Below are 14,182 nucleotides of genomic sequence, written 5' to 3'. Positions count from 1 at the left end.
ATCTAAGCTTCTTCTAAAACCCCTTCCCTTTCAACCATTCTTTTGTGCTTTTGGATATGTGCATTGGATCATTTTTCTGCTGGACAACCCACGATCTTTAACCGATACAGTACCTAGTTTTCTGGCTCTGGTTAGCACATTCTGCTGTAAAGTGCCTTGGTAATTCTATGATTTCATGATTCCATTAATATATCCCAAGCCTCCAAGTACCACAGGCAACAAAGCATCCCCAATACGGATCCTCCACATAGTTGGCTGTAGGTACAGTGTTCTTTTCCTTATAGGTTTAAATTTGTCGTCTATAAGTATATAGCTGGCCTGCATTGAGGTCTACTTTTGTTACATCTGTCCATTGGACGTTGTCCCACTAGGTATGTTTTGGCAAAGCTCAGCTGTGCCATTTAATGTTTGACTTTAAGCAGTGGGGCCCTCCTTGGCGATCACCCATAAGGACCTTCTAGCTTCAGTGTGCGGCCAGTGTTATGAGTTGAAAGCATCGCTCCATTGCTTCAGCCTTTGTCTGATCGGATGTCTCACATGGTGATTTTTACACAGTGTGCACCAAGCTTTAAAGACTTCTCTAATCAATTTTCTTCTTTTCCCGGGAGGTTCTTGACATTTCCATGAGCAGTAAACTTCTTAATAATGTTGTGACGCCAAGGTCTTTGGAGATGGCCTTTGTACCCTTTAGAATTCTTAGTGTTTCTAAAACTCTCAGACAGTTCTCTGTCTTCATCATTGTGAAAAAGGAAGACACAATAAAAAATACATTTTTAAGCATTAAAACCATCATTGATTGCTTTATTCAATTTATCACAAGTGAGTCTAATTTCACAGCAACAACATTCTAGTTCTAGTTTCATATCGTGTCATGATAATGTTTCCATTTGTATCCTTTCTTTCATCCCATTTCTTTTTAATTATTATTGTTTTATCCTCTGTAGTTTTGTAGTAAATGTTTTTTTTTTCCAAGAAATATCGTACGTGACGTAGAAATCACTCAAGGGGGCACATAATGCTGGCCATAACTGAACAGTCTGGGGTTTTCTAAGGGGTCGGTGTATTTCCTAAAATGAACCATACGAGAAGCAGAGGATGCAGCTTATATAAAAACTGGATGAATACATTAGAAATTAGTAAATAAACAGAAAAACCAGTGATTTGTATGAATGTGTGTCATTGGGTCTTGGGTGTATATGGAAATATCTTTGCCATATTATTTAACTGTAATCCTGCTAGTGAAAAAAAACTGATGCAAGACAGAAATATTTATTTTTAGTCTTACAAACACCTTTGTTTAAGACTTTACACTACTCAGCATCTTTTTCTTCTTATTATTAATGATTAATGCCCGTAATAACCAGCGCCTCTACATGCTGTATGTCAGACGGCACACCTGGAGAAGCCACCTGGAATTTAAAATAAAATGTCAGGCAGGGATCTGTATCCTGCGGCAGATTGTGAATATTCTCTTGTGCTATTGTATTACGGTGGTGACAACCTTATAAACAGCTTACACTTTGCCTTCAGGGTGAGTTAAGTGATGTGTAGTTTAAGGCAAAGCCTTAGTTGCTATAACAGTCCAAATTCAAGTACTAATAACTCATTTCCTCAAAATGTCCACTCTAAATAATAAAAGCAAGAGAAATAATTCCCTTAATAGCAATAAATGTATGCAATAAATAAGGAGGGCAATCTGGGGAAAAATTACACATTTTTCATATGACACCCTTTTTGCATATCTGGAGCCCATGCATTTGATGCTGCAACTCCCATAACTCTCATCATCATTCTGCCTAAGGTTACGGCATCTTAAGTTTGCAAAAAAAAAAGTAGATTTACAATATCCGACCTCTGCATGCACTGCAAGTATATGTTTATAAAAGGTTACCAAGATTTTTATTAAAGAATGCCATATGATTTACTAAATGAAGCATTGAATAGAGTTTGGAATCCTGTGGTTTCTCGAAAACAAAATTTTCTTCCTGATCCCACAAAAAAAAGAGTTTTTGCTAACTTCTTGTAGTTGATTATTTGTCCTGTGCAGCCAACACAATTATCTTCAAGGAGTCCGGACACATGGTAGTTTCTTTGTTACGTCAGTTAAACAGAACCATCGGGTCTATGCGAAAGATGAAAAACGTATGAAAACAAAAAGCATCACTAAGTTTCATAAGGAAACTTCTTGATATTCAGGAGATAACCAGACGTGGAAGCCAAGTACAGCCACACGGACAGGACCTTATGTAGAAAGGTGGGAGTTGACATCTGGCAAGATATTGAGCTCCAGTTGAAGATATCATCTGACCCAACGCTGGACACTGATGTTGTGGTTTTAATGACTTACACGTGGAAAGGCCAGGTGGGGAGGGAGTTCTGCATTCATGCTGTCTTCTATAGAATGCCTATAAATTATGCATCATGGGTAATATGATTCTTTAACCATGGATGCTTTATTAACGGAAAATATGACATGGTTTGGTTAAAACGCAACATTGGAGATTTAGGGTTCTGACTTTTTTAATTTACGTTGCACTGTATTTAGAAACCAAATATTATTCATGTGTTGTATACCGATGGAATTTGTTTTTCGGTTCATGGTCCCGTTGTACTATTTTTCGCCCCCCCTTGATGGAGATGTTTTTGAGAACTGAGTTTGATTCCCTCTGGGATCGGGAATATGTGATCATTTGTCTCTAATGAGCTTGTGACCGATGTACAGTGACGTATCATGGCCTAGGTTGCCTAGACTGGCAGTCCCTTGGTACAAAACCAGCTAGCAGATTATCTTCTGGGGTAATCAAGCCTCCCAGTATCCCGCTGCACAATGGGCCGGTTACAAGACGGACTGGGCACAGCCTCCATAGGCTTCATGACATCATATCCCAGTGCTCTGTTTGTTAAAGACGCCTGGCACCATTTATCGTACTTACGACGCTGACCATGGAGGAGTTGACCTCACCGGAAGATACATCACTGCTGATGTATGTTCTCGCCAAAGGAAAACCAATGCTAAGTCAGTTTTGTAAGTTTATTTTAGCAATGCAGACTAACCCAGAATTATATCCTGATAGTAGGAAAATAAAAGACCAGAAACCACCTAGTTCCAGATACATTGAACTTTATTGAAAGCAACTGAAGTGTCAAGACAATAAATAGGCGATAGGGTCCCTTTTTAAACTTTGTACCAATAAATAAAATACACTTAATGCCGGCACAACCACTCGTGGGAACTCTCTAGGTTTGACCCCGAGCCTCCCGTGAGGCCATCCTTACTCAGGTGTCTGGCCACTCCCACTCACCTGCTCTCCACCCAGTTCCCTCAAATGAAAGGCGTTGTGTGGCTTTCCCCGCCCATATATAAAGTCACTCCCCCTCGAAAGTTCTCAGGTATGAATATAAAGACGTGTATATATAAACACAGGTAATTCTATAGGTGTAATGCCTCACCCGCCTATGGCTGTATCTAGACACAGCACCGAGGATAAAGGAGCGCTCCAGCCATCATCTGCAGTGAAATGCTTGCAATAGCTGAGAGGCCCCTTTAAATGTTCTGATGCCCCCCTTATCATAGTATCGCGCAGCTTTTAGGCACATGACGTCACGCCTCAAGCTCGGCAACAGGCACACCCGCTCGCGCCAATGGCTACTTTCCCCACAGTCACCAGCATTCGAGAGGAAAATCCAGAACGAGGCTTGAAGCGCACGAAGAGGTGGGGCGCTAGTGAGCGTGGAGAGCGCATGCTCCAGGCGGCTCGGCTGACCCCTTGCTGCTCCTCCCGGGAAGTTTCTCCTGTCGCTCTGCGTTTTCGGAGCAGCTGCCGGTGCTCGCTTCTTTTCCGGTTTGGATTTATTGGGGAGGAGATGTGTGCGTTGCTGCTTGTCTTGTAACGACCCGCGGGTGGAATAGATCTGCAATCAGTGCGGTTCGTTATTATAGGAGAAAGGGAGCCGATGAGTTGAAAACACGGATACTTCTGTTATTCCTCTTCAGGCCGGTAAGTGACTTCCCATCGAGGGAGCAGTGCGGTGCTGAGAGGGTTAACACTTAATGCCTCTTCTCCCCCGTGTGCCTTTAGTGCTAAACACAGTGTGCACGAGTTACTGAGATCCCACTCTCACTCCACTCCACTCCACTCCACATCCTACCTCTCCTCCAATAGGCACTTGGTTCCGTTTCTATGTTGGGTTTTTGAGCTGCCGGTATTGGCAGGTTCCGATACATCATCATTACTGCTTGGCAGGCGCCTGATCCGTTAACAGGATGTATAGTAATGGCGGTATAGTAATGATCAGGTAACCTATACATTAGTAGCCAAATTATTGTTTTATGTAGCGCCATCGTATTCCGTAGCGCTGCACAAATGAAAACCCCGTGCTTCAGTTATCAGTGCTGCTCCGTAGGAACATAGCATGTGAGCCCTCGGCCTGTCTGGTCTGCCTGGCAGTGATCTGCCGTTTCCTCCCAGCGGCTTCTGCCATCACACCTGCTTTAGTCTGACAGTAAAGGGCCAGAGCTTTTGATCGCCATACATCCTCCATGCTTGGGGACACATTTGTAACCTATAGTTATGGATGTAACGTTACATTTATTAATATAGCGCCAGCAGATTCTGTGGCGCTGTCAGTGGGATAAGTTAAAGGCACACACAATAACAAACATATTTGACTTGATGTCATCCTGGCTTAAATGTAAAGTATTTGGTGACTGACTATATAGAATTCAATAATAATTCAGTAATTCAATGTAAATATGCAAAGAGTGTCAGTGAGACTGGATGTAAGACGAGGCCCGGGGTCTAGGATCATGTTGCTTGTAAAGTCTATATGTTTGTTATTAGCATCTCTTATATCTAAGCGGCATTATCTCAAAGCTGATGAGGTAAACATACAGTAAGTTAGTAAGTTTTTACACAATATGAAAGTAATTGCTACAAGGGAAACACAATAACGTAAGAGTGCGTTGCGGTTGTGTTGGATGATCTTGGTTGTTCATCTGCTGGGTTGCTGATCTGTCAGCTTGTGGACTTTTGTGTTCTGACAAAAGATCCCAATTATAACCGATTCGTTTTGATATAGAAGCAAATACATGGATTGTATGTTTTTATACGGAATAAAAACTGCTGATTGGAAGTGAAACCGTTTTTAGAACGTGATTCATTATCATTTCATGTTGCAGAGATGACATCGCAGAAAAGGAAGTCATCTTTAGCGGGACCGACATCTAAGCGGCAGAAGCTTGGTAACGATGGGGAATGTCCTTCTGTTACAACGAAGAAAAAAAACAGTGTTTCCAGCAAATCTACACCCACCAAGTGCTTCCAAAAGAGGGATGTACAGAAACCCAAACGTCAGACGGCTACAACCGATAAAAGGAATAATGTTTCGCACAAAGGCAAGCCATGTCCCCAAAAGAAAAACGCTTCCAAAAATCCAGCAAAACCAAAAGCTCCGGTAAAAAAAGCCATTGTGAAATCTGTGCCGTCACGTCAAACAAAAGCTGTGCAAAAGACAAAAAGGACAGAGGCCAAAAAAGTCCAGACTAACACAAAAACTGCGATCGCAAAGAGAACGGCATCGAAAATATCCAAAGAGACTCCTCCTTCGAAGAGAAAATCGGCGTTGACGCGTAAGTCTGCGGCGACGGCATCGAAAGCCTTGAAAAATACTCGGGCTGACGTGGCTAGACGCGGGTCCGGGTCTGTCGCTGTACAAAAAGGGAACGTTTTATCCCAAAAAAATAATAGCAAAAACACTTCCAGAGGAACTGCGAAGAAAGAACAGTCCAAAACTAATAACGTTAGCGCAAAATCTTCAGTCCGGAAACCTGACGTGAAAAGTAAAAGACCCCGTAGAGGTTCGGAGCCTGGTGCTAAGCAAGAAAAGAAACCGCTCAGGAGAGTCGGTATAACTGCGGGGAGCTCTGGGCAAAAGAAAACCAAGGTAGATGGGCTGAGGAAATCCGGAAGGGTTAGTCGGGTAAAACCAACAGCTCAGGTACAAGCACAAGGTGATGAAGTAGCCACTGCTGAGCCAAAGGAGAACTCCAGGGGAAAGCGTGCTAAGCGACACGCTGATGATGCACATAGTAGTTCCCCTTCATGTGGCTCCTCATCTGAGACAAGTAAGCCAAAAGCAAAAGTGTCTTCACCAACGCCTGTGAAACGCAAAGGAGCTGCCAATAAACCTTCAGTAAAAAGGCAGAAAAGTGTGCAGTCTAATTCAAAAGCTGATAAACGCAAGGAAGCTCCCACTCCTTCAGATGACCCAAAGGCCAAGAGAGTTAGTATCTTGGACTTGTGTAGCGAAATAGCTGGAGAAATCGAGTCTGATACAGTGGAAGTTGGGAAGGAGACACACGCTTGTCAAGAAGAACCCAAAGAGGACAATCTGCTAGAGGAGAATAAAGAAGATATGAAGCAGGTGACTGTCCAGTTGGATCCAGCTGAAGAAAGCCCGGTTAAACCTTCAAAATGTTTCTTTCCAAGTCGAAAAACAACACAGATGAAACGTAAGCTTGAACAAAAGAACAGTCCTGTGCAAAAGAACTCAAAGTGGAATAAAATCAAGCTTAAAAAACGCAATCATTTGGTTCAAAGCAGTACACCCAGAAATCGAGCTGTGCTTCCAAATCTAGATTCCATTAAAGCAAAACCGCTTGCCCCAACAGCTAGCAAATCCACCACAAGCACCTTGAGTTCTCCAAAGAGCGAGAGTCAATTGTCTGATAGCACGAACGCGGAACTAAGCAAACCGATCCCGGAGATCACAAAATCCAGACCTCTGGCTGCCGTGCAAAGACGTTTACCTGAGAAGAGTGCAGCGAGGAATGGCGTTCTGGAGAACCATCTGAAGCATGAGCTGGAAGTGGTACTTGATGAGGTATGTTTATGATGTCTTGTCCCGTAATTGCCAGGTATTTACACCAAGTGGCCACTCTCTGTGAATATATAATGTTTGCTTATTTGCCAGGACCACCTGACACACAGGAGTATTCTTGGGTTCTGTTGTATTGACCTAGGGGTATCGTTTTGTGATTAGTGTCCTAGTCCTCATACAGCCACCTCATCCCATTCCCAGCCAGTACTTCTCCTGCTGCGTGTGCATTTTGGGGCATTTACACGTTCTTCATATCACTCTGTTCTTTACTCCCTAGGGGTTTAGATTACATTTGGATTCCAGTCCAGAAAATTCTCCATTTAAGAAAAACGACCCTTCTACAGCAACGCCGGTAAACGCGGAGGCACGAGGTAAGCCCCGTAACAATCCTTAGGAACATATACCCGTAAATTCGTTTGTACTCTCCTCAATACTGCTTTGTGAAGGACCATTCCAGCTCCAAACTCATCTGATGGCTCACTGTTCTCAAAATGCTATTCTGTTAATACTTATGGGTTCTTGAATATTCCTTTAATAATTAAACGATAAGCCACAGGTCTTCTAACTATAATAACAGCCCAAACAATGCTCTGGCCTCGTCCTGCCTCCTGCTGATATGTACGAGAACATACAATGTCTTTTATGGATAAAGGGCAGTCGGGTGCAACTTTTGAAAGGTTGTCTCGTCGACAGAGCAGCCAATAAAAATAATTGAGGAAAACTCCTTAAATTGTTACGGTGATCTCTCTTTAAAGTTTGCACCGGAACGGCTCCTTAAAAATAACCCATGCTGGTCTCCCCTGACATGGGACATCTCCTTGGAGTAGTGAACTTTCTTTATGAAAACAACCTCTTCTTGCGGATGCGCTACAAGAGCCTAAATAAAATGGATTAGGAAGCTTGTTTAAATCCCCGAATGCCGACTAAATAATAACGCAGTGCATATTGGATTCTATTTTAGGCTGTGCTTCCAAGCAGCTGGTCCATGGCTTCCGTAAGGACCAGATGGCTGCGGCTGCTGACAAGGGGTAAGAGCTTGCGCTGACGTTTAATGCCACGATCGGAAATAAGTGAAATGCTCAGTATGGGCGACTGCCGCAGCGTCTACTTAGAACCTGGTCTTATGCGGACAATTCTAAAATATCAGGATTTTTTTTTTTTATTATAAAAAGTAGTCTGATCACCATAGGAACCAATGGAATGTTCCTGCTGAATGGACAATTCAATTGGTTGCCATGGCAATACAACCACTTTTCACGATGGTTTTGAATAAGGGTAAATAAAGAGCTTTAGCATACATTGGTTTACAGCATGCACCTGATATTAAGAACTAGATAAACTAAGTGTTTTGGCTACATGGATTCCAGATCGGTGGTTTTCAAGGGCTGCACAAACAAATATATACATCGGAAGCTGTCATCACATGAAGCTGATGACCTCACGTGAATAATGCTGACTCTAAAACATTTGCGGTCCTCTGTATGATCTGCTACTATTCTGATCATTTGGGCAAAGATAAGGACGGTGTTGTGGTTGCCATATATATTATTGTTTTCTTTTTCGTATGTGGCAGGATTGCAGTGAAAACCCATTCTTCAGCAGCAAAATCCAGTCCTGCGGCCCCGGATGTAAACATTCAGAAAGAAATTAAGAAGTTAAAAGAAAAAGAGAAGGACAGCAACAAGCAGCCCATAATTGTAAGTATTCCGGCTCAGAGGTTTACCTAGAACGGTTCTCTAGCTTCAAACCAAATTAATTTTTTTATATAGCTCCATCGTATTCAGTAGCGCTGTACAGTGGGTAGACAGGACATAACAAGTAGTATGTAACATAACAATTTGACGTACAGAAACAACAGGTGAGGAGGGCCCTGCTCAAGAGCTTACAATCTAGAGGGAATGGTTGTCTACGTTGTGGTTAGTGGAACCGTTGTAGATTCTCTGCTGTCTGTCACTGGTGGTTGGTCGGCTTTGTGAAATAGATCCGGTTTCAACCTCTTCGTTCATTCTGACCGATGGTATTTAGCTTCCGGTGGTTTTCTTTTCTCCCTTCTCGCAGGACGCAGGGCAGAAGCGGTTTGGAGCCATATCGTGTAATATCTGCGGCATGCTATACACGGCATCGAACCCCGAGGACGAGACGCAGCACCTGCTCTTCCACAACCAGTTCATTAGTGCCGTCAAATATGTGGTAACGCTTCTTCTCGCTCTTTCCACATCTTCTGTGACCGGCTTCCTTTAACTATGTCTGTAAAATATTTCGGTTTTTAAAATGTGGTTTTATTTTTACGTTTTTGGTTCTGGATTTTTTATTCTTGTCATTTTTGACCCATAAAATAAACATTACTGGAAAGAGTGCTGTTGAGAGAGATATATACATTTTTTGGGCAGCGTTTGGATGGCCCTGTACAGTCATTGAGCAGTGTGCAGGAGTTCTTCTTTTACTTTGCGAAAGCATGGCCATTCTCTACACTTAGCAGTATTGTCTTGTTTTTAACCCAGGGCTGGAAGAAAGAGAGAATAGTGTCAGAGTGTCCTGATGGGAAGATCATAATGGTGTTGCCGGATGACCCCAAGTATGCCCTAAAAAAGGTAAAGGATGTAATTTGAACTCCTTTTCTTTTAAAAGTTTAAACAACTAATTTTAATTCTGATCAGTACTGCTAGAAGAGTTTTACCTTCTCTGTTAACCTCAATTCTAATGATTCATTTACTTTGGTTGTTTTAGGTTGATGAGATCAGGGAAATGGTGGACAACGACCTGGGTTTTCAGCAGGTTCCCCTTAGGCTCCATTCCAGGACAAAAACTCTTCTGTTTATTAGTAATGAAAAGAAAGTGGTTGGGTGTTTGATAGCAGAACACATCCAATGGGTGAGTTACTGTCTGTCTTCTGTTAGTAAACATGACCTGTTGATCACTGTCTTAGGAGATCCTGAGAACATTTCATTGTTGAGTGACGATACAGCTATTGAGAGATTCTGCTTTAACATATGAAATATTATCTATATTTGAGCAAATAAAATTGCATGTGAAGGCTAGGGGACAACAAGAGGTTGTTGAAACCCCTTATATTTTTCCTGAAATACTTTATTGTAAGCTCACTTTTGAATTGTTGCGTTGCCCCATACTTGCTTACAGTCTGTTTACCAATTGTACAGCGCTGCTGCTTATGACTGCGCTATATACAGCAATAAATAGCTCTGCGTGTCTTGTTTGTCGTAGGGTTACAGAGTGATCGACGAAAGCGTTGCTGAAGGTAAATCTGAGAACGAGCGTGCCATTTGTGAGCGTGTGAAAGCGTGGTGCTGCTCCACAACCCCCGAACCGGCAATCTGCGGAATAAGCCGCATCTGGGTGTTTTCCATGATGCGCCGAAGGAAAATTGCCTCCAGAATGCTAGAGTGCTTAAGGTAAGGCTGCCAGGAATTAACTACCCCACGTAAACCTGCGTATGGGGGGGAGGGGGGGTGTAGATGTAATGCCTCATGTTTGCTGTCTTTTTAAAATAACTTTGTCCTTGAATTAGGTTTGCTTCCCCCCTCGGTTTGTCAGGTTTCTCTTAAGATGTGCTTCCAATGCTCCCACTCTCTTTTTTGGCTGATTTTGTGACGCGCCACATCGGCCCTTTGCTCTTTCTGTTGTGGCGAACAGAATGGGAAGAGAACGAGAGTTCAATAATCATTATGAAGGGCCAACAGCCTGGTTTCCCCAGCAAGAAGGGCTTAGTTGGCCCTGTGAATGGTATAATTCCCGCAGCACAAGCACTCTCATAATGTAAAGTGGAATCAAGTAGCTGAAACACAACTCTCTGTTTAGTGAATAAACCCCTTTGGGTGGGCTTTTAGTTTGTCTTTAAATGAGTCCCTCCTAGTGTGTACATATTAGGGTCACCTGAGCATTGTAGGAGCCAAGCAGTGAGTGGAGTAACATGTATTAGCATTTCACAGCTTAAGGCCTGTGCATTGGTAGTGAAATTGATGTATCACATTATAGAAAGGATAGAGGATAATGTGATTAGTTATATACACATAGTTATGTATTTTCCCTCCCTTTCTACAGGAATAACTTCATTTATGGCTCCTATCTGAATAAAGACGAGATTGCGTTCTCCGACCCCACGCCGGATGGCAAGCTGTTTGCTACGCGTTACTGCGGCACCGGCCGGTTTCTCGTGTACAATTTTGTCAGTGGACAAAATCAAATGAGCTGAAGCATGGACTTCGCATCTGGTCTGGTTCACAGAGCCCAAATTTATTTTTGGTATTATCCAAATATCCGAACGCAGCAGCCCAAAGGGCTACTCGGTTTTAGTAAAACTGGAAAACTATGAAAAAAGTTTTTAGTAAATTCTTTTCTTTTCTCCCCAAGAGATCGCAGCTGAGATATTTTCTATACAGCGCTCAAATTGTTCCATGAAACATGACTTATTTTGTTCATAGTGGACTAAACTAATCATATAAATGGGAGTCTTGGTGATGAGTGTAAGCTGAAGATCTTTCCTTTTGGTATATACAAGTACAGCTGAACATGCCTTTTAAACCAGTTTTCACACTCCCCCCCCTCTAACTCTTCTTAAAGTGGAGTTAAAGGTTTTGCTGTTTTTTTTCCCCTTCAGTTTAGAGTCTGTCTGGTTATTTAAGTTGGTAACCATGCCGTCATAGATACTGATCTTTAAACTAGGTAGGAGAAGCAGCAGCGAAGCTGCTAACCCGTATAAAGACCGAGGATCTTAGGTAACTTCTGACTCCTCTGAAGACGTTGAATGTTGCTTTACCTGAGGACTTCCTCTGCTGGATGAAAATAAGCAGATCGCCTATAATGTCTAGTGTGATATAGTGCGTCGTGCGAGAGGTTGCCTCAATCCAGACAAGCTTCAGCAGAATATTTCACCACAGTCCTAAATGGCTTCTTGCGTCGGGACCAAGAACCGGCCCATTCATCACCTCGGTCGTTCATTTCACAGCTTTGTTCTCTGCGCTGTGTATATACCTTTTAAGAACTTCAGAGTGATACTTGTCAGACTTTGTCACTCTTTTTTTAAGGGTTTATACTGTATGTCCAACTGCTGTGGCCTTTCTGTAAATGTGTAGAATGATTAAACTTTTTTTTTTTTTCTTTAAACTTCCCGTTATCGGTCAGTTTGGCTTCTTTTCTTTCATGTATCAGTCCACGGGTTCCATTCACTTTCAATACAAAAGTTTTCAAATGCCTAAACTTACCAGAAACCACTCACGCTTGCCTAAAAATGACTCTTTATTTGTTGTGAGTGAAGTTAGTATAGATGCCCACATTGGATACTCTCACTGATGCTACTTGGCACGGCACAGTAACTACTAGGTGTCTGTTTCATTGAAAAACTATTTTTAATCACTTTTTACTTATTTATGGTTAGCAGCAAATAACCCATTGTGTGAAGGCCGTGCAAAATTATATCCAATAATGTAATCCAATAGGAGTTCTATTACCCCAACTGGAAGGTTTGGGATGAACAACTCAAGCTGTTTTAAAAAAAAAAAAAAAAAAAAGGATACCGGGTAGTATAGCGAGGGGTTAGCAGCGAGAGGAAGGTGGTTCTGCCACTTAAGATGAGGCCTGACCGGAGATCTGTTGAGTATTGCGTACAATTGGAGTCCCCATCTCTGGAAGGATATTGACACATTCGAGGGAGCTTAGAGGAGAGCTACAAAAATTGTAAGTGGTTTGCAGGACAGAAATTATAAAGAAAGTTTAAAGGATCTCTATGTATAGCTTGGAGAAAAGAGGGGAGGGGAGGATACAATAGAAACATTCAAATAAATGGATTTAACAAAGTACATGAGAGACATTTATCTGAAATGGAGCGCAATGTAGAAGACCAGAAGCTAAGATGTAACGTAAGGAAGTTCTACTTTACTCAGAGGGTAGTAGATTTAAACCACTTACATCAGAATAAAATGGGCATACTAGATGGGTCGAATTGGTTCTGTTTCTACTTCGAACAGCCTTTATAGGGGCAGAGTGAGGAGAAAGAGCAAACACTTCATGGGGGGGGGGATTTTACCACTCAAGTGCAGAGGTGGAGGTAAAACAACCCACTTAAAGCAAAAAAAAAAAAAAAAAAGTATATAAACATAACTGCCCCTATATTAATTTTATACTTACCGTATATTCCGGCGTATAAGACGACTTTTTAACCCAAAAAAATCTTAAAAGTGGGGGGTCGTCTTATACGCCGGGTACTTACCAAGCCGGAGGTTCCTACGAAGCCACCAATCTCTCTAATCACTACGCGCCGGCTATTGATGCCGAGCGCAGGGATGCCGTCATGTCCCGGCGCCCGGCATCAATTGCCGGCGCGTAGTGATGAGGGAGCAGGGAAGCCCGAGGTCTGGCACTTGAGACCTCGGCTTCCCTGCTCTCTAATCACTAGGCGCCGGCTATTGATGCCGAGCGCAGGGATGACGTCATGTCCCGGCGCCCGGCATCAATAGCCGGCGCGTAGTGATTAGAGAGCAGGGAAGCCGAGGTCTGAAGTGCCAGACCTCGGGCTCCCACAACTGGATGGAAGAAAGAAGACAGAAGATAAGGTAAGAGATGGGGAGAAAGGGACAAAGGGGGGAGAAAAAAAAAAATTATATATATATATATATATATATATATATATATAGATATATATATATATATATAGATATATATACACACACACACACACACACACACACTGGTGTGTATATATATATATATATATATATATATATATATATATATATATATATATATATATATATATATATATATACACACATATATACACACACACTGGTGTGTGTATATATATATATATATATATATATATATATATATATATATATATATATATATGTATATATATATATATATATATTTATATATATATATATATATATATATTTATATATATACATACATACATGTGTGTGTAAAGGCAGGGGTGTGTGGTGAGGGCAGTGTATAAATGTGTATGTATGGACAGGCATATGTGTAGATATATATATATATAGATATATATATAGATATATATATTATATATATATGTGTGTGTGTGTGTAAGGGCAGTGCATGTATGTATATGTCAGCAAATCAACCAGCAAATCACCAGTAAGGTACATCGCTTGCCGTGATTGGCTGGTTGTTGTACGCTGGGTAGAGGGGTAGTCTTATACGGCGAGTATAGTCCAAACTCTATATTTGGACTGTAAAAGTTGGGGGTCGTCTTATACGCCCAGTCGTCTTATACGCCGGAATATACGGTACTGTTAGATGATTTACTGAGCAGTGTGGATGC

The 14,182-nt window shown here is 41.8% G+C and overlaps 1 protein-coding gene across 1 annotated transcript; it reads left to right on the top strand.

Annotated features, from left to right (window-relative positions):
• The first annotated feature begins 3,756 nt into the window (after positions 1-3,756).
• ESCO1 (establishment of sister chromatid cohesion N-acetyltransferase 1) lies at positions 3,757-11,220 on the top strand. Its single transcript, XM_053467467.1, has 10 exons — positions 3,757-3,998; positions 5,180-6,882; positions 7,157-7,250; positions 7,841-7,907; positions 8,453-8,576; positions 8,938-9,069; positions 9,381-9,470; positions 9,607-9,750; positions 10,102-10,289; positions 10,939-11,220. Exons 2-10 carry the CDS (start codon positions 5,182-5,184, stop codon positions 11,087-11,089), a joined length of 2,691 nt encoding a protein of 896 aa, XP_053323442.1. The 5' UTR covers positions 3,757-3,998; positions 5,180-5,181; the 3' UTR covers positions 11,090-11,220.
• Positions 11,221-14,182: the final 2,962 nt, after the last annotated feature.

The sequence above is a fragment of the Spea bombifrons genome, chromosome 5 (assembly GCF_027358695.1).
Source record: "Spea bombifrons isolate aSpeBom1 chromosome 5, aSpeBom1.2.pri, whole genome shotgun sequence".
NCBI lineage: Eukaryota > Metazoa > Chordata > Amphibia > Anura > Pelobatidae > Spea > Spea bombifrons.
Note: the sequence above shows the minus strand (reverse complement) of the source record. Positions and strands in the feature narration are given on the sequence as shown.